This window comes from Pipistrellus kuhlii, unplaced genomic scaffold (genome assembly GCF_014108245.1).
Source record: "Pipistrellus kuhlii isolate mPipKuh1 unplaced genomic scaffold, mPipKuh1.p scaffold_m20_p_4, whole genome shotgun sequence".
NCBI lineage: Eukaryota > Metazoa > Chordata > Mammalia > Chiroptera > Vespertilionidae > Pipistrellus > Pipistrellus kuhlii.
In genome coordinates, this window is record NW_023425540.1 from 43,173,519 (window position 1) to 43,200,323 (window position 26,805).

A 26,805-nucleotide genomic window follows, 5' to 3' on the forward strand; every position below is an offset into this window, starting at 1 on the left:
ATTTATTTAGATTCAAATCTAGCAAAGCCAAGCACTTACTAGATAGATGCCAGACCCGGAAGTGTTGTTTGTTGGTATGTTTCTTACAACAATGTATTAACATACATTAAGATGATACAGGCTTACTATTAAAAGTAAATGGAGTAAACTGCAGGCAAGCTGCAGCAGCACATTAGACTTCTCTACCCACCCCTTCATTTACACAAAAGGAACTGAAAAAAAAAAGAGAGTCCTTTGAGTGCTCCCCAAAACACAAGTGGTCTTTGCTTGCTTTCCTTCCTTTAATTTAGTTGGAGAAATATCAAATTTTATGTGTATAGAAATTAGAGTAAATCGCTGTTATTCTTTACACTTTCTCTCTCCACCCCCCACCCAAGATCCGAAAGGAAAGAAGGCTAAGGGGAGGAAGGTTGTGCCAGCCCCTCCTGTCATGAAGCAGGAGGCCAAGAAGGTGGTAAATCCTGGATTGGGAAAAGACTCAAAGAGTGTTGGCAGTAGAAGGACATCCAGCTACAAAGGGATCGCAACTGCTTTGTCACATGGCCCCACTACACTCGGCTGCAGGGACAAAAGGCTATTCTCTGTTAAGGGTCTAAAAGTGCTTTCTGCCATTAACCAATTCACTCAGGCCCTGGACCACCAAACAGCTACTCAACTGCTAAAACTGGCTCACAAGTACAGACCAGAGACAAAGCGAGAGAAGCAGCAGAGACTGTTGGCAAGGGCTGAGAAGAAAGCTGCCAGCAAAGGGGCTGTCACCACCAAGAAGCCACCTGTCCTTGAGCAGGGGTTACCACTGTCGCCACACTGGTGGAGAACCAGAAGGCCCGGCTGGTATGATCATACACACTGTGGATCCCATCAGATGGTGTCTTCTTGTCTGCCCTGTACTGTCTCTCTGGATACTCTCCTGAGCACATTCTGATCCTACCTTTAGTTATTTTTCCATAATGCAAATCTTACCAAGAAATATGCCTGTTTAAATCCTTTCTAGGACTCTTCACAGGGTGAAGCAGTGAGTAAAACAGCTAGACAAGGACTCTACCCAAGGTCCTATTGTCATAAAAGAGAAACAGTTTTGCTAGAGCTTGCAATTTTTCAATTACAAAAAAATCTAGATTTTTAAAGTGAAATATGCCAATTTAAAAAATATTAGCAATTGACTTGCTGTTTTTAAAAACACTGCAGAACTGACAATTTGAATAATGACTGGAAATTTAATGTTAGAAATTTTTTAGGTGTAATAATGCGATAAGAGTAATATTTAAAAAGCTCATATATTTTAGAAATGTATACTGAAATATCTATGAATGAAGTAATATTTGCTACAAATAATATGTTTAGAGGAGAGAAGAGATGAAAAAACTGACAACCAGCTATTAATTGTGATGAGTACATAGGAGCTCATGATATTATATAGTCATTATATTATTGTTTACTCTTTGTATATGTTGGAAATTTTCCATTGAAATTAAAACACATAAGGCCCAAATATGTTTAGGTTTTGTGACCTTCTGTTCCACAGCATTTCGTTACCTGCTACTTCACTGGATCCACCTTCAACAATTCCCCTTTTGAACATGACAATCTATCTAGACTAAATGACAATGTATTTCACAGTGTTTCATTCCTGGTATTTTGGCATTTATGGTTCTACTTATAAACACCTATGTACCTATCTGGCAAACTCCACTTTTACCTTTTACTGTTTATAAGGCAGTCTCCCTGTGATAAAATAAAGAATATATCTGATTACTGTCCCCAGTTCTTGGCACAAAGCTTCAAAAGCCCTTGGGGTCACTGTGGTTCAGATAGTTGGGCATCCTCTGCGCACCAAAGGGTTGGAGGCCTAATCTCCAGTGAGGACAATGCAGGAGGCAGCTGATCAATGTTTTGCTCACCTATCCACATTTTTCTCTTTCTCTGGAGATTAATGAAAAGTTTTTAAAAAGCCCTTGGAATTTCCTTAGTAATAGGGGGTGTCTATGTTATGCCAATGAGGGGACTCACAGTTGCATAACAGCTTCAGGTTGGAGGCCATTTACTACCAGAAATAGCAGCCTTGGAGAAGAAAGGTAGCTAGAGATTTAACTTCAAGTATGAGGTTGATACCTATGTGACCAATCATACCTCTACAATCAAACATCACAAAATCTTTAGAAGCTGAAGTTCAGAGGAGTTTCCTGGTAAGTCAACATCATGATGTGCCAGGAGGGTGACATACCCTGGCTCTTTCCCAAATGTAATCAATCTATCTATATCTATATATCTATATCTATATCTATATCTATATCTATATCTATATCTATATCTATATCTATCTATCTATATATATATATATATATATATATATATATATATATATAAAAGCCTAAGCAACCAAACGACCGGCCAACCAGTCGCTATGACGCACACTGACCACCAAGGGGCAGATGCTCAATGCAGGAGCTGCCCCCTGGTGGTCAGTGCGCTCCCACAGGGGGAGCACCACTCAGCCAGAAGCTGGGCTCCGGGCTGGTGAGTTCAGCTGCAGTGGCAGGAGCCTCTCCCTACTCCACGGCAGCACGAATGGCTCCTCCCTGGCTGCCTGCGGCTTGGGGCACTATATCCAAGGGGTCCTGGATTGTGAGGGGGCACAGGTCTAAGGGGACCTCCCTACCCCCCCCCCATGCACTAATCCATGCACTAGGCCTCTAGTACTATATGAACTGTAATACTATAGTACAATAGAACTATAATCATAACTACAACACTTTACTAAGCTCTAGTCATTTTAACAAACTACTTAATCCGAGGGGGTTGTAAAATGCACTTATTTGTAGCCAATAGCTGGTTGTCAGAAGTAGGGTAGCCTGGGTTTGCCAAGAACTTGCAGCGGACATCTCAAGCCTGGGTATTCTTACAGAGGATTTTGTCTTTGCTAACTACAGTTAGTGAAAAAATTTAATCAGATCATTTGGGTTAAAATGGAATATCTCACTGACTGAAAAATTCTTGGAGTGAAGATTTTATGTACAGTTACTGGCAGTAAGTGCCCAAAAAGGATCACTGAACCAAAATGAATTCATTTCTCCTTTTAAAGATTTTAAAACAAAACATATATTCTAACCAAAAAGTCCCTAAACTATAATTAACATGGGTTAGTAGGCACTTCCTGAAATTTCTTCTGAAGTCCAGGCAGGCAGGCAGGTGAACAACTGGGAGCCAGCAGTCCCGGATTATGAGAAGGACATCCCCAGAAGGGTCCTGGATGGAGAGGGTGCAGGGATCCCTGCCCTGCAGTGCATGAATTTCATGCAAGGGGCCTCTAGTCAATACATAATATTGTATGTGTGTTTATGTTATATATTGTTAATTCATTAAGTTCACAGCCAAGAGAGATATAACTCATGCCTCAGCAAAGCTTACCTAATAATTGTAATCATAAGTATTGTATTTTCCTGAGTTCTATGAATATTTGTAGCAAATTTTCTCCATAGCACACATCATAGCTTTCTTCTGCTTGGGAACACTAAATGGCATTTCAGTACTATGCTTGGAAGCCATTTTTAATAGTAAAGACATCAACAAAAAGCAAAAATGAAAAATGTGGCACTAAATAGACTACAAAAAGGACATATTTGTAGGACAAAAAGAACATGTTTAAAATATGAGAGTGGAAACAGTAAGACCTCACTTGCTGGGAACTTGGGCACAGGGCCATTCAAAATTTTCCCACTTTGCATGTCTGTGAACTACAATACCTCCAAAGTATCACAGCTATGGATTTTGTGGTACTTCAATGAATACATTTTACAAATAAACTAATAAGTAAGCAAATCACAAATATAGAATACACAAATGATGAGAACTGACTACATAACACTTAGAAAAACACTTAAGCAATAATTCAATTTAGAGACTAAACTTAGTTGTTTAGCTCATAATATAAGAAAAGTTAGATTACATTTAAAATCCTGGAATAATAAAATATTTTAAGACCCTTACATTTTCTAATACTCATTTTCCTTTTAAATATACTCATTTCCTTACTCTTATTTCTGGATTGCATTTATTTTATAATTCTTATATGACAACTCAGGTCATCTTCATTAGTTCAAAGCTGGAATTTAAGGATGCTCTGTTGGGTACTCTTAGGGTCCCTTCTACTCTGTTACTCTTCTGAACATTCATTCATTGAATAAATATGGTCAAGTACTCTCCTAGACAATGGAGTATAACCACACACAATAAAGCGTAAGTTCATGCTTTGCTGATACTTATATTCCAGTTGGGGCAGAATTTAACCAATAAAAAATATGACAGCCTGGACTGTGTGGCACGATGGTTGGAGCATCCACCTATGAACCAGGAGGTCATGGTTCGATTCTGGTCAGGGTCCATGCCCAGTTTGTGGGCTCAATTCCTACCTAGCAGGGTCGTGCAGGAGATAATCAATGATTCTCATCACTGATGTTTCTATCCCTTCCTTTTCTGAAAATCAGTATTTATTTTAAAAATGTGACAAAAAATCATAAAGTGGGTACCACACAAAAGAACCAAACAAGTGGTGTGAATGAGAGACATACGGCTTAAATATTAGGTAAAAAAAACCTCTTTAAATGACACTTACCCAGAAAGCTAAGGATAAGAAGAATAGAGGGGAAGAGCATTTCAAGCAGAAAACAGCATGCACAAAAGCACAAAAGCATGAAAGAACACTGCAGTAACCAAAAGACCAAGAAGGCAGTAGCACCATGTGCAAGGAGAAACATATGAAGGGGGCTGAAAAGAAGATCATGCAAAACCTCCTGGGTCATGGTATGGAGTTTAAATTTTATGCTAAAGTAATGGTCTCAAGGCAGGAGGAAAGGCTTGATTTGCATTTTAAGATCTCTTTTACTGCTCTGTGAACTGGAGGCTAGAAGAGCAGAGAGAGATATTTTGGATATCGAATCAACAGATCTTGCTGATGGACTTAAAGTCAGGGAGAGAAAAAAGGAATTAAGGATTATGTCTACCATTTCCAATTTGAGAAAGATGGTGGTACATTTTCTGAAATGGAGTAGAGCTGGAAGAAATAAAGAATCTAAGCATGCTAAATTTTTAAGTACCTATAAGATATCAAGTGAAAATAGCAAGAGGGTAATTGTATATTATAGTCTACAACTCAGAGACACTTTGATGTCATTACATAATTGTGGTTTTTAAATCCATAGAAATTAATAAGATAGCTTAAGGAGAAAATAAAATATGATAGAAGCTGAATAGTTAATAAGGAAGTGAGAAAGTAAAGTTTATAGAGACAATAAAGCAACTGACATAGAAGAAAGAAAAGGTCAAAGAAGCAAAGTCTGGGTGAAGGTTAGAAGAAATGGGGCACAGAGTACAAGTGCAGGAACTGAGGCCTGACAGACAGGAACTTCCTTCATAGACAAAAATTAAAATATATAACATTAAAGAAAAGAAGGTATACATGTGTAACTACGATTGTGGGTTTGGTGCTGTGAAGATAAGAGTAATTGGCTTTGGTTTTAAGGGCTTAGTGTGAGGCTGAGGCAGACAAGCATCAGGAGAAAGGATTTGGGGTTGAAAAGTTGTCTATGAAGTAGAGCATACAAAGACTGCCTTTGACCTTTTCTCTCTTCTGTGTCAGTTGCTTTATTGTCTCTATAAACTTTACTTTCTCACGTCCTTATTAATTGTTTAGCTTCTACCATGTTTTATTTTCTCCTTAGGCTATCTTATTAATTCCTATGGATTTAAAAGCCGAAATTATGTAATGACATCAAAGTGTCTGAGTTGTAGACTGTAATATAGTTACCCTCTTGCTATTTTCACTTGATATCTCATAAGTACTTTAGCCTCAGCCTCAGACTAAGTGGCCATCTAAGGTCTAAGATCATGAATTCAAACCTAGAAGTATAGCTTCATAATTTCCCCCCAATAGTTAGTACTTAGTACACAGTTTAATCTATAGCATATGGTTCCCATCTATTATACTTTAAGTTCAATTTTTAGTCTTCTCCTTTACTGTTAGATGGTATGTCTATATCAGCAAAATTATTTGCAATATGCTTAGTATTGCCGCACTATGCCTTTCTAACAGGGGCTTGGAAGACAAATACAAAAGTTTATTACTTTATATTATATGTAGCAGATAACAATGGCTACAAAAATATAATTAGAGAAAAATGCTTTATGCTACTATATTAGGCAGAAGGAACATGATAAACCCTGAAGGTAAACTATAAATGGAAAAAATTAGAAATATAACAAAATTTCACAGTGATTATCTTTGGCTGATGAGAATATAGTCTATTACCCCTTCTTTTTCCTTTTATATCAATACTAGAGGCCCAGTGCAGGGGGGTGTGTATCCCTTAGGCTAGCCCTCTCCAAACTGGGACCCTTCAAAGGATGTCTGACTGCTCGATTCCAGTAGGCTCAATTCCAGTAGGATGGGGCCTAAATGGGCAGTCAGATATCTCTCTCACAATCCAGAACTGCTGGCTCCCAACTGCTTGCCTGCCTACCTTCTGGTTGCCCCTAAACGCTTCTGCCTGCCAGCCTAATCACCCCCAAACACTCCCCTGCCAGACTGATTGATGCCTAACTGCTCCCCTGACAGCCCGGTCCCCCCCCCAACTGCTCTCCCCTGCAGGCTTGGGTCCCCCCCAAACTGCCCTTCTCTGCAGGCCCAGTAACCCCCAACTTCCCTCTTCTGCTGGCCTGGTCACCCCTAACTGCCCTCCCCTGCAGGCTTGATTGCCCCCAACTGCCCTCCCTTGCAGGCCTGGTCCCTCCCAATTGCCCTCCCTTGCTGGTCTGATCTTCCACAACTGCCCTCCCTTGTAGACCTGGTCCCTCCCAACTGCCCTCCCCTGCTGGCCATCTTGTGGTGGCTATCTTGTGTCCACATGGGGGCAGCCATCTTATATGTTGGAGTGACAGTCAATCTGCATATTACTCTTTTATTAGATAGGAGGGCTGGTGCATGGGTGGGGGGCGACTAATTTACCTTGAAAGGTGTCCTGGATCAAGGTGGGGGTTCCCTTGGAGCATGGGGCAGCCTGGGCAAGGAGCCTGTGGTGATTTGCAGGCCGGCCACACCCCTGGGGACCCAAGTGGAGGCTCTGGTATCTGGGATTTATTTATCTTCTATAATTGAAATTTTGTAGCCTTCCATGGAGGCCAGGGCAGGCCAGGAACGTGGCTTCTTCCATCGCTGGAGAAACCCAAGCCTCCTGCTCGCTTTGTGGCCGCAGCCATTTTTGTTGGGATTCATTTACCTTCTATAATTGAAACTTTGTAGCCTTGAGTGGAGGCCTGGGCAGAAAGCTTGGCTTCTTCTATTGCCAGGGAAACACAAGCCTCCTGCTCACTCCATGGCTGCAGCTATTTTGGTTGGTTTAATTGGCATACTCACTCCTGATTGGCTGGTGGGTGCGGCTTGTAGGTATAGTGGTGTGATGGTTAATTTGCATATTACTCTTTTATTAAATAGGATATCCATCATATTCTACATTATAAACATATATTGTTTTTACAATAAAAAAATAAAAGTTTTTAAAAAATAAAAAGTATTAGTTTCAGCAGCATATTGGAAAAATACAGAGATTAGCACGGCCCCTGTGCAAAGATGACAGGCAAATTCGTGAGGTGTTCCATATATTTAAAAAAATATATTAGGATCTCACTAAAAAAGTGAACCTCTAGCCTTTTAGCTAAGTATGTATTTTATGATAATCACTTTGGTTATTCAGTGGCTTTTTTCACTTATGTTCAGATGGTCAGTGTCTCAGATAATATACAACCACAAACTTAATGCTTTTTCAATTATTTTCTGGTATAAATATGACCACAACTTTTCTTACTAAAGAAGTTCAATAACACTGAAAAAAAAATGTATCAGAAAATATAGAATATATTGATCTATACCCTCTGAAGACTTTAAGCAACAATGTCATTTAAAGCAAACCACTTTAAAAATATTTCAGAAGTAAAGGTTTGAGAAATTTAGAATGGAAATCTGAACCTGAACAAATAACTTAGTACTCAGAGCAAGCTAAAAAGCTTTCACACATAAATAATCATACAAAATTCTATTTCAGGGCATACACATAGCTCATTAAATAGCTTTAGTCTCCACTCTAAAATCTCCAAAATTTTGACAATTAAAAAACAAAAAAACAAAAACTTATGAGAAAATAGCACTTAACACTTAGAAAACCTTTCAATACAAGCAGCTAAAATATTGTTTATTATACATATACAGTCTCCTGTTAATAACCGGAAATTTTAATAGAACACCAATGACATTCTGGAAGTGGAAGTTAATTAAAACAGCTAATGCAAGGAGAGCAAGGACTCAGGCATTCCATAAGGGTAGCAGCTGAAGGTTTAAACCTTTCCCTTAGGTCATAGGTCCCACCTACTGTGCATTTGAATAGCAGGTTTCTCTCACCAAAGGGAACTAGCAGATTTGTGGGTCAGGCAACATGCAAAAGGGAACAGGCAGAAATAATTAGAGCAACTGAATAGGAAGGTGTTGTTACACCCTCTTTACCCAATTTTGGATGAGACAAAATCAGAATAAATCTGACCATACCATTTTCAATAAGGGACATATGAAGGGAAGGAGCACATCAAAGTGAGAGCCTAGGAAGGCAAACGGGTAGAGAAAAATGCATAAGTTTGAGCTAAAGAATCGGGAAAATGGAGAGCAGGTTCATCAAAGAAGCTATAAAAGAGAAAAAGCAAACCCTACTCCTCATGCAAAACCCACTATTCAAATGTACAAAGAATGTAACCTATCACTTACCTCTCCATGAAAAGAGGGGCCAAGCAAACTTCAAAACAGAAAGGAACTTTAATTACAATAGAAAGTAGAATACTTTGGCTACAAATCAGTGGTATGCTGGACACTATAAAGAACTAACATCTTTAGGGGATCTGAGCTACTGTTAAAACAAGTGGTCCTTATGTTAGTAGGGAAAGCAGTTTACTCTAAGAGTACAGAAACACCAACTTCCCAGGAGTTTTCTTCTTTGGAGGGAGGGAGTAAGAAATAGGGCAAACTGAGAGCATTAGACTCCTTTGAGTTTTTCAAGATTACAGTTGAGATTTTCACATGTTATTGGGATAAGACAGTGGTTGGCAAACTCATTAGTCAACAGAGCCAAATATCAACAGTACAATTATTGAAATTTCTTTAGAGAGCCAAACTTTTTAAACTTAAACTTCTTCTAACGCCATTTCTTCAAAATAGTCTCACCCAGGCCGTGGTATTTTTTGAAAGAGCCTCAATCAAGGGGCCAAAGAGCCACATGTGGCTCACGAGCTGCAGTTTGCCAACCACGGGGATAAGCGAACTTACTACTTAAGTTCTCGTATAAAACCAAGATTCTCTTCAACAAAATCAGATAGTCATATAAAAAGGCATGGGGGGTGGTGGGGGGAGGGAGAACTAATAATATATTCTAGAACAAAAAATACTTTCCTATAAAAAAAAAAAGGAATATTTAATAAATTTAACCTCAAATGGTGAGAGGTATAATTTGAATAGATATTTCTTAAATTCTATTTCAATATATCTTTTAATTTAGCTTAGGTGGCTACGTAGTCATAGAGAAGCCATAAGAATACAGTAAGTAAAGAGAAACCATATACTACTTCTAACTTGAAGGATATCTTCTAAAAGCCAAGTACAGCTAGGAAAACGGGTAGGAAAAAAAAAATCTTAAATATATTACTCTAAAATCTACCAGCAGAAATCACTGTGGTTGTAGAAAAACTCACCTCCACTAAATATAAAGCTCTTTTCAAATATGTCAGTTCCCAGACAAGGTCTCGAGTGGTTGGGCATCCAAAAATCAAATCCATAGTACACTGTGTTAGACTTCTGGGGTAAAAAGCCTGATCTGTTTCATTTTTCAATATTTGAACGTGACTAAAGTTAAAATTTGTTTTCTCATTTGTAAAAATTAGACACTCACCAATCCTACATTTACTTTCTAGGTAAAAATGAAAACTATATTTCCCAGACTCCCTTGTACTTTGGACTGAACTAGCCACAAGGCCCTAGCCTATTTGACATGGGCAAAAATAATACATCTACTTCTAAGCTTGGCTCCTAGAATCTCCAGAAAGATCCATAGCCCACTCCCTCTCTCTCGACTTGCCAACTGCCACAGCATCTAACAGAGGACTCTAAGGCAGCAGGACGACAGTGGCCCCACAAGACAAAAGTTTACAATCCCTAAGTCAGTACTGAAGAATAGCTGAATCCTTAAAACACCATTTTGTGAAGGATCTACCTGGAGAGCTGCCCAACCCGATTCCCTAACTTGACCCTAACTCCTCTCTGAGAAAGCTGAGAAACTTTTATTAAACACTGCGATTTCTGAGGCCATAAAACACACCAAATACGTCTCCTCCCCTCTCTATCTCAGAGTGTACAAATCCAAATGAGATAGAAGAAATACAAATATTATCAGGATGAAGTTTTATAACATGGCAAAGATAATACTAATGGAATTCAAGCCAGATTAAAGACTACACCGTTTTTTAAAAAACAAAACAAAAAACTACAGATCTACAGCACCAATAACAAAATATAAACCTTACCTAACAAGAGCCAGAAAACTAGTAATTTTTTTCATATTAAAAATCACCAGGCTGCTAATTTATAAGCAAAAATTGCTTATTTCTTCAAGGTATTTACTTCTTTAGGAAAATGGCAGGCTTACTGATTAAATCAAAATAATAGAGCCAAGTGCCACTTCAAACCCTTCATTCCAAAAGAGAAAGAGGTAGATGAGACATAGACAAAAATTAATTTATAGGATATAAAAAGAGAATCCATAAGGGTGAAAAATACATAAACATTTATTCATAATTTGAAGATATTTACTACTGAAATAAATAGTAAGATGATATATAGAAACTAAAAGAAGTTTCTTCTATCAGACTCAATTAATTGAGTCATGTGCTTAATGCACACATAGGCTAAGGTTAATACACATTTATTCACTGGAATAGCTTTATTAAACAGTTCTATTCAATATGGTAACTCACAAGCCATCCTATACTATTCATAATTTAAAAGTCTTCACAAGCCTCTTCCCTTAAATTCCTTTAAGCATTTTATAGCCAATAAGAATGGCCTCAGGTATTTATTTCATTAACTCGGCAGCATCATATGGTTTAAAATGCAAACTGTCATCTCTAATCAATAAATATTTATATGAGCAATCTACATAAGGAATTTTAGATTTTCTCAATATTGCTTTATAAAATTATCACAAAAGGTTGATAAAACAATAATTATTCCAAAATGGTAAAGTTAATTATCTTATTCAATGGAGTTAGAAAACAACATTTAGCAATTTGTTTTTATAACCCTAAAATTTTCAGAGTTAACATTAAAGAAAGGTAGATGGTCTTAAAAACACAAAACAAAACTGGGAGGAAATGTGACTATAGAAGAAGAGTAACTATCACTAGAAAATTCTGATTGGCACCCTTAGAACCTGATTTGGAATTTGAGAAGCATTAATTAAATTTAATGTTTGCAAAAGTAAATAAATATTAAAAAAATCAACTTCATGTTTATTTTTAAAGGTTGAACTTCTCAAATTAGTGTGTATATTTATGACACATACTTATCAAAAAGTGAAGATTTAAAAATACGTTAGTCTAATATTAACAAAGAGAAGAGAATCAGATTTTAAGTCTTTCAATTTCTCCCTGTGAATGTTTTACAGAAATAAATGAAAAAAGCAAATTATGTACAAACATGGAAGTTGTCTATAGAGTTAAATGGGATAAGACTGCTAAAATCTTTACAGCCAAAAGAGAACTAGAAGTTTCACTGGAGGCTCATCATAAAGTCTAGAAATGTGCAATGTATTTTATCTATTTTATTAATTCAGATTCCATTTATTTAGATTAATAATAATTTGCTCGGCTGATGTTTACTTTTTCATGATTTATGGCAAAGTGTTTTTGCTAAACAAAAAAAAAAGTAAATATGATTACACAAGGCATAACAAGTAACCTTATAGATTAGGGGTGGGGAAGGTCTGTCCCACAGCCCGTATAAGGCCCTTGAAATCATTTGTTCTGGCCCTACTCAAGGCATTAGGAGTGAGTTGATTAAACATCTGATCAAACAGAGCAGGCTAATTTTTAAGTTAAGACCCACAAATTATGTTATAAATATCCAAATGACCCTTGGCAGAAAAAAGGTTCCCCAACCCTGTTATAGATGATTGATTTTTTTCACTTATAAACAGCTTTGATAGATACTTTGAACTTTACTAAAACTTCAGTCATTGTTTGTTTTGCTAATAAAATATATACTTTCAGAGAGCTGATCCCATATTTTACACACACACATCAAAAATTTTTTAAGCAATCTGAATAACATTTTCTATATTTAAACACTAATATGGACAAAGTATAAGCAAACAAAAAAAGAATATAAATAATTAAAACTAAAAAATAAATTCTATGGAGAAAATTTAAGGTTTTTTTGATAGAATGGTTCTGAATTAAAGGTTTACTATTTATTTTGCAGAACACAAAATCATTAGAGCTATCCATTGTTTCCTAATTTCAAAAGTCTAGACAAGAGACTCAATAACAGAATTTGGTTATTTATTGGAAATGAATAATTTAAATAAAATTCTAGTCATGATACCAAAACTATAAACCACCTTTCAAAATTACATAGGATTTTGGCATGTATTTCTGTACGCAAAGTTTTCCTGATTTTGCCACACTATATCTCCTATACTTTTTTACTTTTGATTTTTTTGTTTTATTGTACAAATTTCAGCAAGGCAACTTAGCTCTTTTGTAAAGGAATGAGGATATAGTAAGCTTATAGTGCAGTAGACAAAATTAAATCCTACAAAATTCTTCACCCCCTCGTTGTTAAGTTAAAGTTCAAAATTCTCTGCAATAAAAGAACCCCTAAATCATAGTAAACTCTCAAGTGAGTCACTAATAATAGGTCATGTGGAAATATTTAAGCACTGCAATTTATATTCTCATTCTTTTGTTGACAAACCTGTAAAAAAGGTAACTAGAAAAGTTATGTGGTATTTTCAGTGGCCAGGACAAAAAGGGACCTAGGGTGGGGGAGCGAATGGGGGGAAGGGAAGGTTGAGGTACTGAACTCTTGACCATGACCCTATTACCTGTGTGTTAAACAGATAAACTACTAATATTTCAAGAAAATAAGGATGTTAGATTTTTCTCATAACTTTCCTTTGTCATATTTTTAGAAAATAGAAATTAGCATTTAACTATCTAGGAAGTTAATCAGCCTGGTAAATTAAATAGAGATTTGAAAGTGCTACTCACAGTAAGCCTATATTCGACTCACCTGCCATTACAGAGTAACCATCGAGCAAGAGAATAGTGAGGTATAATCTTCTGCATGAGGCTGGCCATCACCATGGTAACAACCAGCTGTATACCTATTACACCCTGTGTAAAAAAAAATAAAATAAACTTAACAATAATTAAGTTAGATTTGAGAACAAAATGGAAAACTTTCTATCCACTTTGAAAATGATACTCTAAGAAAGAGGAGTTGCTATTAAAATATGTATTATTCTGGCATTTAAGCATTCAAGACCACATATGTTTAAACTTAAAACATGCAATCGCATCTTATAATCCTCTATGAGTTACCCAAGTTTCACATCCAAGTAAACAAAAGTTAAATGAATTAGCATATACATTCAAAATCTATTCCCAAAAAATGTCCTCCATTATGTAAAGGTATCAAAATGAAGTAAAATTTGTAATATCTTATTCTCCAAATTCACTGCTCAATACACATAAAATAGCAGCTTGCCATGCTTTAAAAGCAGTATGCCTATTTTTTTTATTCTACAGTGGTAGTGAACGATTAGAAAGTATTAATTATATTAAGTGTGATATGTCAAGACTGGCTTGAAAGTCACTATGAAAAAATTTTAATTCATGCTGTCATCACAAACTTCCAGTGTGTGGGCCTTTAACAACATCCAAAAACCCCTTAGTGTGGTCTCATCAGTCCTCTCCTGTTCTCCATGACAGCTAAAATTCAAACCTTCTCCTCTCTTCATACCTCCAACCTGCCCTAAACTTCTAACTCCTCAGTCAGCAGAGGACATGTATTTGACAGAGAAAATACACACCATCAGATGTGAAGCCTCACTTGCCACCAGGCTCATAATCACCTGTTTCTATTCTAGATTTTTTTTTCCATACCCAACAGAAATAAGAGCATTCCCACACAAAGCAAATCCCCTACATCTGTGCTTCATATCCCATCCTCTCTTTGATTTTCAAGAACCTCAGCCACTGAATATTAATAGCTTCCTCCCTGCATCTTCTTTAACCTCTTCTCTATTTAAATCCTTGCTATCATATTGGCACTGTAACACCTCTAAGTCTTTTAATCTTTCCAAAAAAATAATAATTTTCCTTTGTAGTCCTCCTGTATCCTCAGATTCATAACCACTTTTCAAAAGACTTATTCTCATTGCTTCTACTTCATTCTCATACGTCCCCATAGTTACTTCATTCCATTCCATTGAAACACCTACCATCAAAATCACTTCACCTTGCCAAATTATATTTCCTTATCTTAAATCTCAGCAATTTCCCACAAGGTCTTCCACATCCATTGCTTTACTCCCACCTGATGATCAATCTTTATACTCCTTTTGGTGGCATCTCTATCCTTGCAGTCCAAAAATAAGGTTGAATTCTTACCTCAAACTTAATTTACCAAACAGGTACATAAAAAATATGTTTAAAAAGCAACAGAATAGTATATTTTGAGAGCATAAATTCTGTACCCAAACTATCTGAGTTAGAATGCATCATCTATTAGTTGTTTGATTTTGAACAGGTAATTTAAACATTTTGTACCAGCTTCCTTTTCTATAAAATGAAGCTAATAATTCAATCTATCTAATCAAGCTGTGAATCCTTTTTGCAATCTGGGACCTCTGGCTCCTAACCACTCATCTGCTTGCCTGCCTAATCATCCCTAACCACTCTGTATGCTAGCCTACTTGCCCCCAACTGCCCCCCCCCCCCCCGCGGGCCTTCTTGCCCCAAACTGTCCTCCCTTGCCAGCCTAATCACCCCCAACTGCCCCCTCCCCCCCCTGCTGGCCTGCTTGCCCTGCTACCATGGCTTTGTCCAGGTCTCCCAGTCTAATTAGTATATTACCCTTTTATTAGTATAGATTTATTAGTATAGATTTTTTTTAACATAAAGAATAAAGTCTTTAAAAAATATCAGTCTATCAAAAATATCTTTAAGAATAGATAGATGATAGATAGATAGATAGATAGATAGATAGATAGATCGATCAATCTGCCTGGGAGAGCTGGGAATGTCTGGTTCAGAGGTGACATTTGAACTAAGCTTACGAGATTAAAGTAGCCCTCTGACAGACAGAAAAGAAAGATATGTTTAGACATATTTACTCAAAGAGAATAAATGACATAATCCCCAAAATAATGAGTGATTCCACCTGGCTAGATTTTAGTTGAGTTCCAACCAATGGACTTTTCTGCAGGTACTTAGAAATAAGTGATAATTAATTTCTCTAACCCTATGTAAGATGTAATATTAGTTATTAACTGGGTTGGGAAAGATTTTCTAGAAATATAATAATCAGAAGCTATATTATTTCTACAGAAAATATATGGTTGCCAGAAGAGGGGTGGGGTGATTAGGGAAATGGGTGAAAAAGGGGAAGGAATTAAGATGTACAAATTTCCAATTCTAAAAATATACACCTGTCATTAATTAATATTGTATGTCAACTGTAATTGAAAAATATTAAAATCATTTTTTTTTAAATCCTGAAGATAAAAAAATTCCAAGATTTAACCACTCATAAAGATTTAAATGAGTTAATATAAGTTGGGCAGATAAATTTTAATCACTAAATAAATGTAGCTATTATTGTTATTATTATTAATTTGTTCTCTCAATGTACATTCAACTAAATGTGCATCAATAATATTCACAAATCCACATATTCAAAATCACAGAACCGTGAGTCAAACTATAGAGGTCATCTAGTTCTAGTTCAAGCAGGCTATTTATTCAAGGCACATATTTGATGTACTATCCAGTTTAAGCAATATGTTTATTGTACTTTTCCCAAAGTCACTTTTAAAGATACGCTTGTATGAGCAGATTGATTTACATAACACCTAAATATTTTTAAAAATAAAACATTATAATCAGACATAAGGATCTTGAGTCTCAATATCCAAGTATCAAAAGCTGAAACTGTTTCAGGTTTTTGTAAATCTTTTGTTTATGGCCAAAACATGAAAGACATTTAATCTATTTTAACAATAAAGTTATTAAGTCTGTTTTATGTAGGTAAAAGATATGAATGTAACATCAGGATATTCTGAGTGAATGAGTTTTATTCTCTCAAGAAATGTAGTAACTTAAAAAACTAAAAATATATGATACAAAAATGCAGATTATTAAATAAAATATAGGCATATAGGCTGGAGGTACACACACACACACACATTTTTTCATATTTGTTCCAATATTACCTTATTCTTGAAGCTTTCTCCAAATGCCTTATTTAGAAGACCATGCTTTATCTTTCTGTTGCATTAACCATGACTAACATATTATGTCTCATGTGATTACCATCAGATAGTCCCAGTGAAACATAAGCCCCATAAAAGAACTGTCTTATAAACAGTTATATTTCTGTTGTCAAAAACAATACCTGACATACAGATGGCATTTAACAAATAATGAATAACTGAAGAAATACTTTTTTAGATAAAAGCACGATTTTTAAATGTTTGCTGAAACAAAAGGGACAAACATTGCAATTTAAAGCAAGAGAATGTTCATTTCCAGAACTGGCAATTTACAGACAAATTTATTTCTTCAAAGTTCCTTTGGGGCAAGTTGTGTTCATTCCTATTTTGTAGCATGGACAAAACCACAGCACAACAGTAAAAAAAAAATAAATTCTCTCTTAGAAATGAACACTTTAGACTATCTTCTGATTTTTCTAAAATTAATTAATTTTGCTTTGAGCTTTTATCTCAGAGCAAATAAAAGAACCAACTTATTTAGAAAGTGGGCCAAAAACCAAAGTATAAACTGGGTCTTAGGAATTAACCCGAATCAACCAAAAACTAACCAAGAGAGCTGTCTCTACTATTAGTTGAACTAAGCCTCTTTTGGAAAGTAGTAAATGAGAGAAGTCAGAGGAAAAGCTAGAGAACTGAGAATAACTCTGAACCTCAGCTACTATGTGATTAACTGATAAAACCTGACCAAAACCCATCCTTCAAAATACACATGTCCATTCACCAAAATAGACTGCATTCTGGACCAAAATCACACCTTAACCAACTTCAAATAAATCATAGAATGTCTTTTCTCAAATCACAATGGAACTAAAGTGTAAATCAGTAACAGTAAGATAACTGGAAATCCCAAAATATGTGGAGATCAAATATTTCTAAATAACCCATGGTTCAAAGAGGAATCTCAAGAAAAATTAAAAATATTTTGAACAAAACAAAAAAACCCTCCATAATTTATCAAAATTTATAGGATGCAGCCCAGTCGGTGTGGGTCAGTGGCTGCACATTGTTCCAGTCACCAGGAGATGGTCAGTTCAATTCCTGGTCAGGGCACTTGCCTGGATTGCAGGCTAAATCCCCAGGAGGCAGCGGATTGATGTTTCTCTCTCTGTCTCTCCCTTCTTCTCTCTGAAATCAATAAAAACATATATTTTTTTAAATTTTTAAAATTTATGGGATGCAGCAAAAGCAGTGCTTAGTGGGAAATTTATAACATTGAACGCATATATTAGAAAACATTTAGAATAAATCACCTAAGTTTCCACGTTAGAGAATTAGTAAAAGAGCAAATTAAATCCAAAGTAAGCAGAAGAAATAATATGAATTAAGAGAAAAATTCAATGAAACTGAAAACAGGACACCTACAGAGAAAAATTAATGAAACCAAAAGCTAGTTTTTCAAAAAGGTCAATGAAATCAATCTATTTGAGTAACTAAGATAAAAAGGAAAGACACAAATTACTAATATCAGAAATGAAAGGAGACATCAGAGATCCCATGGACATCATAAGGAACATAAAGAACAACTCTATGCCCACAAATTTTATAACCTAGGTAAAATGGACCAATTTCTTGAAAGACACAATTTGCCAATAATGACAAAAGAAGTAGACAATCTCAATAGGTCTCTATCTATTAAAGAAATTGAATCAATATCAGTAACCTTCCAATGGGTTCACTGATGAATTCTACCAAACATTTAAGGAAGATATTATACCAATTATCTACAATCTCTTTCAGAGGATAGAAGCAGAGGGAATACTTCTTAACCAATTCTATGAGGCCAGCATTGTTTCCATATCATTTCAATCACTGCAAAAGTTTTCAATTCAATCAAGCTGAATCATAAATAAATGCAATCCTTGTCAACTTCCTTTAATGGCTAAATCCTTTCTTATGAAGGATTTCAAGCATTGACCACAAGTACACATACAGATATTATCAATTTTATATCTGGGAAAGCTTACGTGGAGTTAAGTCATTAATTTAGAAATATAAACAATACCTAAATGTAGAAAGTCAACTACCTGTCTGCTGGAGACATTCTCCAGGTGACATTCTCTTAAGTTACATTTTGAGAAACAGCATGAGTTTGTTTACCTTAGCTTAAAACAAAGCTCCTTTTTTTTTTTTAACATCACAGACTACTGAGAATAAATTCATGTTCAGCTTCCTGTGATTATTATGAATTCAAGGATTTCATTACACTCTTTTAACTTTTAAGACCAAGGACTCAAAATAGCTTAAATTTAAGAAATGATCTGAATTTTGCCCTGACCGGTTTGGTTCAGTGGACAGATTTTCAGCTTGGGGACTGAAGGGTCCCGGGTTCGATTCCAGTCAAGGGCGTGTACCTTGGTTGCAGGCACATCCCCAGCGAGGGGGTGTGCAGGGGCAGCTGATCAATGTTTCTCTCTCATTGATGTTTCTAACTCTCTCTCTCCCTCTCCCTTCCTCTCTGTAAAAAGTCAATAAAACATATTAAAAAAAAAAAGAAAGAAATGATCTGAATTTTAATACAGACTATGCCAATACAGACTATGTTAGTTTAGGTAAGTTGTTGCCTATTTCTAAACCTCAGATTCTTCCTTCTGTAAAATTGGTGGTGGTGGTGGTGGTGGTGGTGGGGAGTAATTATTATCTTGGGCTCTTTCCAGTTTGACTGTTCACTTTCACTAATTTCATTGATAATAAAGAAAAAATAATACTGTATTATTCATTGAGGTTAACACACACAAACACCACACACACACACACACACACACACACACACACACTGCCCAAAAAAGTCAGAAGTTAGTAGTCATAGCATAGTAAAGTGGGCTAGGAACCACAACATTTAGAGTTTCTTTTGTTTCATATTCACTCCAAAAGCCATTCAAGTCAATTATTATATACAATAGCTGAACAATGTCAATATTTAGTCCTGAAAAGGCATGGCAAACTAAAACTAAATTCCCAGAAAGAATCCCTTCCAGACGAGCATTTGAAATCTTTTATGTAGTCAAGAAAATGACAATGTTGAATTTTACTGGACCCCTGTGACATTGGAAAACAGCAAAGGTTAAGAAATTCACTCACCCTTACCCCACCCTTTTGTATTCTGGACATGACTTACTGTAAAGAACCTCTAGTCCCCATAAGACATGGGTAAAGCCAACAGAAGACCCCCCCCCCCTTTTTTTTAAATATATTGATTTTTTACAGAGAGGAAGGGGGAGGGACAGAGAGTCAGAAACATCTATGAGAGAGAATCATGGATCAGCTGCCATCCGCACACCCCTCACTGGGGACGCGCCTGCAACCAACATGTCCTTGACCGGAATCGAACCCGGGACCCTTCAGTCTGAGGCTGACGCTCTATACACTGAGCCAAACCAGTTTCGGCCAGAAGACTCCCTTTTTTACATATGACAAGGCCAGACATAAACCTGCAAATTCACATTCTTTGCTTCGTAAATGACTAGCTGGCCTGCTTGCCCCTGTAGATCAATTGGAATAAAATATTGATTACCCAAATTCTGCTTAAGAACCTTCCCTCAGTTCTCTGAACTTTGGCCCACCCTCAAAAGGAAACAGTATACAACCCCTTGACTCCTTTACAGATAGGCTGATTTGAGGGTAAAGCAATCTCTGATCTACCAGGCCATAAAACCTTTCATCTCACTTCTGCACACCTGGTTCTTTTCAGCCTTGCTTCCTCCTCTCTGTGAAAGAAAAACGCTTCCTGCCTAACTTTGGAAACTCTTGCGGAGTGTAGGCATTCTCCCTATTGTAATAGGCTCTTCCCCTACACCCTTGCAATATTCCTTTCGACTTCAGTCTTTCCTTACTGAGTCCGGATTTTTTTATTTATTTTTTAATTTTATCTGGCACGTTTTCCAATTCCAACAGGGCTGGGTTGGAAAGGTAAGAGCTGACCTTGTCCGTTTCTTTAAGTGACAGGCGTTCATCCTCTACCTGGGGATCCGTAGTGTCCCGCCTGAGATGCTAAGGGCAGGTCTAAGATCTGACGTGTTGGCCCCTGCCCTGCAGCTAAGGAGAGGCCCGAGAAGACTGGCCAGCCAAGGTCAACTCCGGGACCACCTGCAACCACCAACCCACAGGGCAAGGTCAACTCTGGGACCACGCGCCGCAGTCTGGGAATGGGCCCCGGACACTCTGGCTCCTGCTCCTCCGTCCTCCTGGACAGGACTCGCGGTGAGGCGGGGCAGACGGTGTGTTCTCAGGGGCCCAGGCGCTGCCAGGCAGGTGGGTCTTGCCCTGCGGTTCATCCCATGGCTCCCGCCCACTCCATCCTCCGCGGGGCACCGGACCCGCGGCTGCCTTCCCAGGGCCGACCTCCGGGCCCTGCCGTCCCTGCCAGCCCTCCCAGGAGGACTCACCATGACGCCAAGCACGGGTACCGGCCCTGGAGTCACCGCAGCCGTCCAGGACCTTGCCTTCCCAATCCTGCAGCCGGGAACCTCTCCACTCCACGGGGCAGTGGGTCTTCCGGCTCTCCCGGAAGTCCTGCCCGCGCGGGACAGGAAGTCCCGCCCCTCTCCTGAGCGGCGTCGACCCCACGCCACGCAGAGGTGAGGAGACGCCAGAGACGTCCTCCGCAGCCCCTTCCGCGGCGCCGGGGCAGCGGCGGGGGCGGGGCTGACCTTGAGAGCACGCGCGCGGGACGGGGACGGGGGCGGGGCGGGGGCGGGAGGAGGCGCAGGCGCAGGCGCAGACGCAGAGCGGCAGGTGGGTGTGCGGGCGGCTCCCCATTGTGGCGCCTGCCAGGACCCGAGGCAGGTCGGGTGGTTGGCGCGGGAGCGCACCCTTCCTCGGGGAGGGGATGGAGGCGCGGGGTGGGGGATGGGGTAGCAGCCGACCCCAGACCCAGCAGATCGGGCTGAGGCCGCTCAGGAATCAGCTCAGCCACGCCCTTTCTTCTTTGGACCTTCCAGGTTTGGGGCTGGCTCCTTGTGGGGACTGGACGGGTCGGAGGAGACCTGTGCCCCTGTCCTCTTCGCTCCCTGCAGGAGTGGTCCTCCAGCTCTCCCTGTCCTCAGGGCGCTGGCATGGACCTGAGAAGGTGCCTCACGCTTCAGAGGAACCAGCGGAAGCCAGAAGAACATCTACCGACAGCAGAGAAACCAGGAAGAGAATTCTGCCAGTTTAACACATTGCAACATGAACGGTTTCCTTTTGGTTTAAAATAGACATACACATGTAGCATCAGTTCAAAGAAAGTAAAATCTCCTATATGCCTCTTAATTTTGTGTGTGTGCTTTTTTTTTTTCTCTCCCCCAAATTGGTACCCATCGACTCTCTTTTTCTCTTTATTATTATTTTTTAATATTTTATTGATTTTTACAGAGAGGAATTGAGAGGGATAGAGAATTAGAAACATCGATGAGAGAGAAACATCTATCAGCTGCCTCCTGTACACCTCCCACAGGGGATGTGCCTGCAACCAAGGTACGTGCCCTTGACGGGACCCTTCAGTCCGCAGGCCAATGCTCTCTATCCACTGAGTCAATCCGGTTTTGGCTCTTTTTCTCTTTTTCTTTGGCTCTAAGGAAACAGCTTTGGAGGCATGCTTGAAATGGATATACAGAGGACCTTTATTCCGGAAATTAATCTCACAACTTGGAGATCTTGGCTTAAGTCAAGACTGCCTGCAGTTTCATCTATGGGTCTAGTTTTGTCACAAAGCTAGAATTGAGGGAAACTAAGAAGCTGCAGAAGTTAAGGAGGTTGGGTAGGCAGAGGCGGCTATAGATGTTCTATTTCACCCTCATTAAACTACTTGGAAAGCATGGTATCCAAGCTATAAATAAATGGTCAAAAGACCCTGGGAATCAGAGCTCTGAGCCATCCAAACGAAGCATGCACAGGGCAGTTGCTTTAAACTAGAAAGGGGGCCGAAACCGGTTTGGCTCAGTGGTAGAGCGTCAGTCTGCGGACTGAAAGGTCTGGGGTTCGATTCCTGTCAAGGGCATGTACTTTGGTTGCGGGCACATCCCCAGTAGGGGGGGGGGGTGCAAGAAACAGCTGGTCAATGTTTCTCTCTCATCGATGTTTCTAGCTCTCTCCCTTCTCTGTAAAAAATTAATAAAATATATTTAAAAAAATAAATAAACTAGAAAGGGGGCTAGAGATGAGTGTACGGATTGGGTTAGGCCAAGGTTCTGTTTTGTGGGTGGAGAAATAGCATAACAGCAATAGTAAGTACTAACCTTGGGAACAGTTGGGGGCAGGGAGCTGCCAAAATTGTTTGTGAAACTTCTTGCTGAGGAGGGATCCAGTGCTTCCTCGCTTCCTCAAGGGTTCCGCTTTGCTGTGCAGGCCAAGGGCATCTGCAGTGGTGAGTGTGGTAGATAGATTGGAGTCCTCTGCCTGTGAGTCTGGGGAAGCAGCTGCTATCCTTGGGGAAGAAAAGGTGCAGAAGGGGAACGGCTATCAGGCTGTCAGTGATGACACATTTTGTGAAGCCTTACTGTTTCATTTCTGGCACTGGTTCTTACAACTGTCCTAAACCTGGCAGCCTCATTGAGGTGCACAAATCAGTAAAATGGGAATTAATCCCAGGATGGGATCCATTCCTGGTAGAATATACCTTTCACAGTCATTATTATTTTCTTATTATTTTTTTAATAGATTAGGGGTTTTTATGTTTCTTACTTGGGATATAGCAAGTTGATAACCCATGGTTAATATGCTTTAATGCTCTTATTTCTATTTTTTTTAAAGATTACAGTGCATACAGTGTATGCTCTAAGATAGCATTTCTTAGTTTTAAAAAAATATTCTACAGACTATAATGTTTTGTGTGGGTTACATGCCTTGTAGTAAAGGGTTTACTTATTTCCATTACTTAAAGTAGATGAGAATCTTTGACAAAGATATAAAGAAAGGAGAATTATGAAAGGGAAAAAGATGTGGATGACCGAGATTAAAAAGAAATTTGGTAGGTTTGGACAGGGGAGTCAGGAGTCCAATCTTTGATAAAAGATTGTTTATCTTGTTTGCTTACGCCTTTGAAAGGAGGGCTTCCTGAGTGAGAAGTATTCTCAAATACTCCTTAAGAACATTAACAGGCCGAAACCGGTTTATCTCAGTGGTAGAGCATCGGTCTGCGGACTGAAAGGTCCCAGGTTCCCTGATTCTGGTCAAGGGCATGTACCTTGGTTGCAGGCATATCCCCCGTGGGGGGTGTGCAGGAGGCAGCTGGTCGATGTTTTTCTCTCATCAACGTTTCTAGCTCTCTATCTCTCCCTTCTTCTCTGTAAAAAAAAAAAATCAATAAAATATATTTTAAAAAAGAAAAAGAACATTAAGAGAAAGTTACCTTCTCCTCCAACACCCAAACTCATCTGAACACCCACACCTACCTGAACAATTTCAATCATTAAAATTTAACACTTTCCCAAGTCTTGCTCCATAATCTTGGCAAAATGTTTTTCTGATGAGCTCCTCCTTCTAAGAAATTCCACTACTTTTTCTTACCTTAATATATATGATTATTATATGCTTTCTTATACAGTGCTTTTGTAATCTTCCCACAATGTATATTTTCCTAATTAGGCATAAACCTCTAATAAGCTGGAAACTTCTTGTATTATCCATCCCCCCACCCCTTAAAAATACCATTTAAATACTTGTAGCAACAATTAGGTAAAAATTTAAGAACAATCCTAACTGGTTTGGCTCAGTGGATAGAGCATCAGCCTGTGGACTCAAGGGTCCCAGGTTCGATTCCGGTCAAGGGCATGTACCTTGATGGCAAGCGCATCTCCTGTAGGAATTGTGCAGGAGACAGCTGATCGATGTTTCTCTCTCATCAATATTTCTACCTCTCTATCCCTCTCCATTCCTCTCTGTAAAAAAATCAACAAAACATTTTTTTTTTAAATTTAAGAACAAGTAAAGATTGGTCAAATTATATCATTTATATCTAGTGAAATATACTATAGTTTTTTTTAAGCCAATAAACTAGTCTTTCTAATGAAAAATGTTTATTTTCTAAATTAAAAGATCAAGATGCAAATTGTGACCAGTATGATTGCTTTGATGTGGAAAAAAAAAATCCTAAGCATGAAACAAAGAGTGAAAAAGGAAGTAACCAAAGTATATCAATTATCACTTCTAGAATTGCCATTTTATAAGAGGGCAATTTTTAAATTTTTTTATTTATTTAAGAATTGTTAAAGAAGCTTTTTAAAAAAGAATGTATGTCTCGTAACATATGTCTATATTACTCTCATATCCCAATTTGGGACAAGCTACCATGTTCTTCAGAGCATATTGTAACCCTTTAATAATTCAGTAGCATAGCCTTCTAAACCTTTCCTGTTTTACACACTACCATAGTTTTATCTAGGACTATACCATCTATCTGATTAATTGATATAATAACTCCTGCAATTTACACAAATTATGCAATGCCATTTTGAGATTCAAAAGAAATAAATGGATTTATTCATTTCACACCCTTTAACTTATCTCTCTTCTTATGTTTTACTATAAGAAACAAGAAAATACCAGGTGACATCTTTAACATTCTGGCTGGAAATCTCCTTAGCTAGATCACCCAGTTCATTAAGCATATTTTCATCTTTGCACATAATTGCAGGTGACAAATTTGCTACACTGTATGCCCATTCAGTTTCCAGTAAGACTATCCTAATCTGTTAAGACCTCATCTGCAGCCTCTTCAATGTTATCATGCTTCTGCAATTTATTTTAGGCTCTCAAACTCTCTACCACTTTCCTCCACATCCTTCCACCTTCTACCCTCTGCCACTTCCAAAGCCACTCTTACATTGTAGGTTTTTGTTACGTCACCATATAACTTTTAAGTTTCAAAAACTTTATTAACTTCCTATTGCTTTCTAACAAATACAACAGTGGTAAAAATTGCAAGTCCTTGGACATGGATGAATCTCACGATGATAAGCAACAAAGCAATTAACAGAATATTACAGTAGGATTCCTCAAGGGCATGTGCCTTGGTTGCAGGCACATCCCCAGTAGGAGGTGTGCAGAAGGCAACTGATCAATGTTGCTCTCTCTTCGATGTTTCTAGCTCTCTATCCCTTTCCCTTTCTCTCTGTAAAAAAATCAATAATATATATATATTTTTAAAAAAGAACCTGCTATGAAGACAAAAAAAAATATCTTGCTTAAAGGTGGGGACATAAGTAAATCTATAAATTAAAGCAAAGGAATGATAATCACAGAATCAAACTAGTGGGTTTTTTTTTTAGAGGCAGAAGGAAGGGAATCAAATAAAGAAAAAGCCCACAAGGAACGTAAAAGTAGTATAATTAGACATGTTATTTTAGCTGGAACCATTCCAGTTTGCCTAGTTTCCCGGTATAGTAATTGCATTCTTTCACTCTCAAAAGTGTCCCAGTTTGGATAATAAGTTTTACGTTTATTCTTTTTTAAACTTCCCCCCTTTTTAATCTGGATAGAAGACATATGGATTTTCCTTGTCCAGTTCTTCCTTATATCACACAGGCATTTTCCAAATATTAACTTGAAACTATTGTAGACAATATTTAATACTATAATTTAAAACTTTAGTGACAACACAGTAAAAAAAAAAATCTACTCCATATACAGGATAAATGTAAATAGGATTTGAATGAAATTCTCATCTGGGTGGATGTGGAGATAGATAAGATACTATACATCTGCCACTATGTTAAGCTTTTTACAAATATCACTTCATCTTCACAGCAAGATTTTTAGATGGGTATATCTCCATTTTACACATGAAGATCCTGAGGCACAAAAAAGTATCTGCAATTTAGCCAAAGTCACACTGTAAGTGACAGAGCAAAATTTGAACTCAAGCAATGTGACACCAGTCTACATGTTCTTAACCATAATTCCAAAGTACATAATAGACATTCTTAATCTTTTTTATGGCATGGATCCCCTTGGAAGTCTGATAAAGCCTAGAAAGCCCCTTTTTATCATGTTTTAAATGCATGAAATATGCATAAGATTATAAATGAAACCAATTATACTAAAATACAGAAATCAAGATATTCTATAAAAGTGTGCTATACATATTCTTCTTTTTAAATTGTTATACATATGCTTCTTTATTTTTTAGGTATCAAATAAAATATATCAGAGGATTTAATAATATTTTAGTTTTTAAGTGGTAAACATCAAT

The 26,805-nt window shown here is 37.8% G+C and overlaps 2 protein-coding genes, 1 non-coding gene and 1 pseudogene across 6 annotated transcripts in view; 3 read left to right on the forward strand and 1 right to left on the reverse strand.

Annotated features, from left to right (window-relative positions):
• The window catches only part of TMEM161B (transmembrane protein 161B), a 51,911-nt gene extending 30,762 nt beyond the window's left edge, over window positions 1-21,149 (reverse strand). Inside the window, exons 1-2 of one of the 3 annotated variants that reach the window (XM_036409788.2) lie at window positions 21,023-21,149; window positions 13,376-13,479 (exon numbers count right to left, since the gene is read on the reverse strand). In XM_036409788.2, coding sequence (XP_036265681.1) covers window positions 13,376-13,479; window positions 21,023-21,025 — 107 coding nt within the window. In that variant the 5' untranslated portion in view covers window positions 21,026-21,149. Of the gene's footprint in view, window positions 1-3,408; window positions 3,484-13,375; window positions 13,480-20,558; window positions 20,578-21,022 lie in introns of those variants that run through there. The other 2 variants (XM_045571703.1, XM_045571704.1) reach the window with 2 other exon arrangements.
• On the forward strand, window positions 311-914 carry LOC118702954 (annotated as a pseudogene).
• LOC118703980 lies at window positions 7,555-7,656 on the forward strand. Its single transcript, XR_004983219.1, has one exon. It is a non-coding gene; the product is annotated as a U6 spliceosomal RNA (small nuclear RNA).
• Window positions 20,614-21,887, forward strand: LOC123651220. 2 transcript variants are annotated; one of them, XM_045571705.1, is made up of 2 exons: window positions 20,614-21,214; window positions 21,578-21,887. In XM_045571705.1, exons 1-2 carry the CDS (start codon window positions 20,625-20,627, stop codon window positions 21,699-21,701), a joined length of 714 nt encoding a protein of 237 aa, XP_045427661.1. In that variant the 5' UTR covers window positions 20,614-20,624; the 3' UTR covers window positions 21,702-21,887. The 2 variants fall into 2 exon arrangements, 1 of the variants encoding a protein (XP_045427661.1); XR_006739775.1 differs by lacking the exon at window positions 20,614-21,214 and adding an exon at window positions 21,331-21,371.
• The last annotated feature ends 4,918 nt before the right edge of the window (window positions 21,888-26,805 follow it).

Coding starts and splice junctions, on each gene's coding strand:
- LOC123651220 (XM_045571705.1), top strand. CDS start 20,625: ATGCTAAGGGCAGGTCTAAGATCTGACGTGTTGGCCCCTGCCCTGCAG. Junction 21,215..21,577: donor CGACCCCACGCCACGCAGAG/GTGAGGAGACGC, acceptor TGGACCTTCCAG/GTTTGGGGCTGGCTCCTTGT.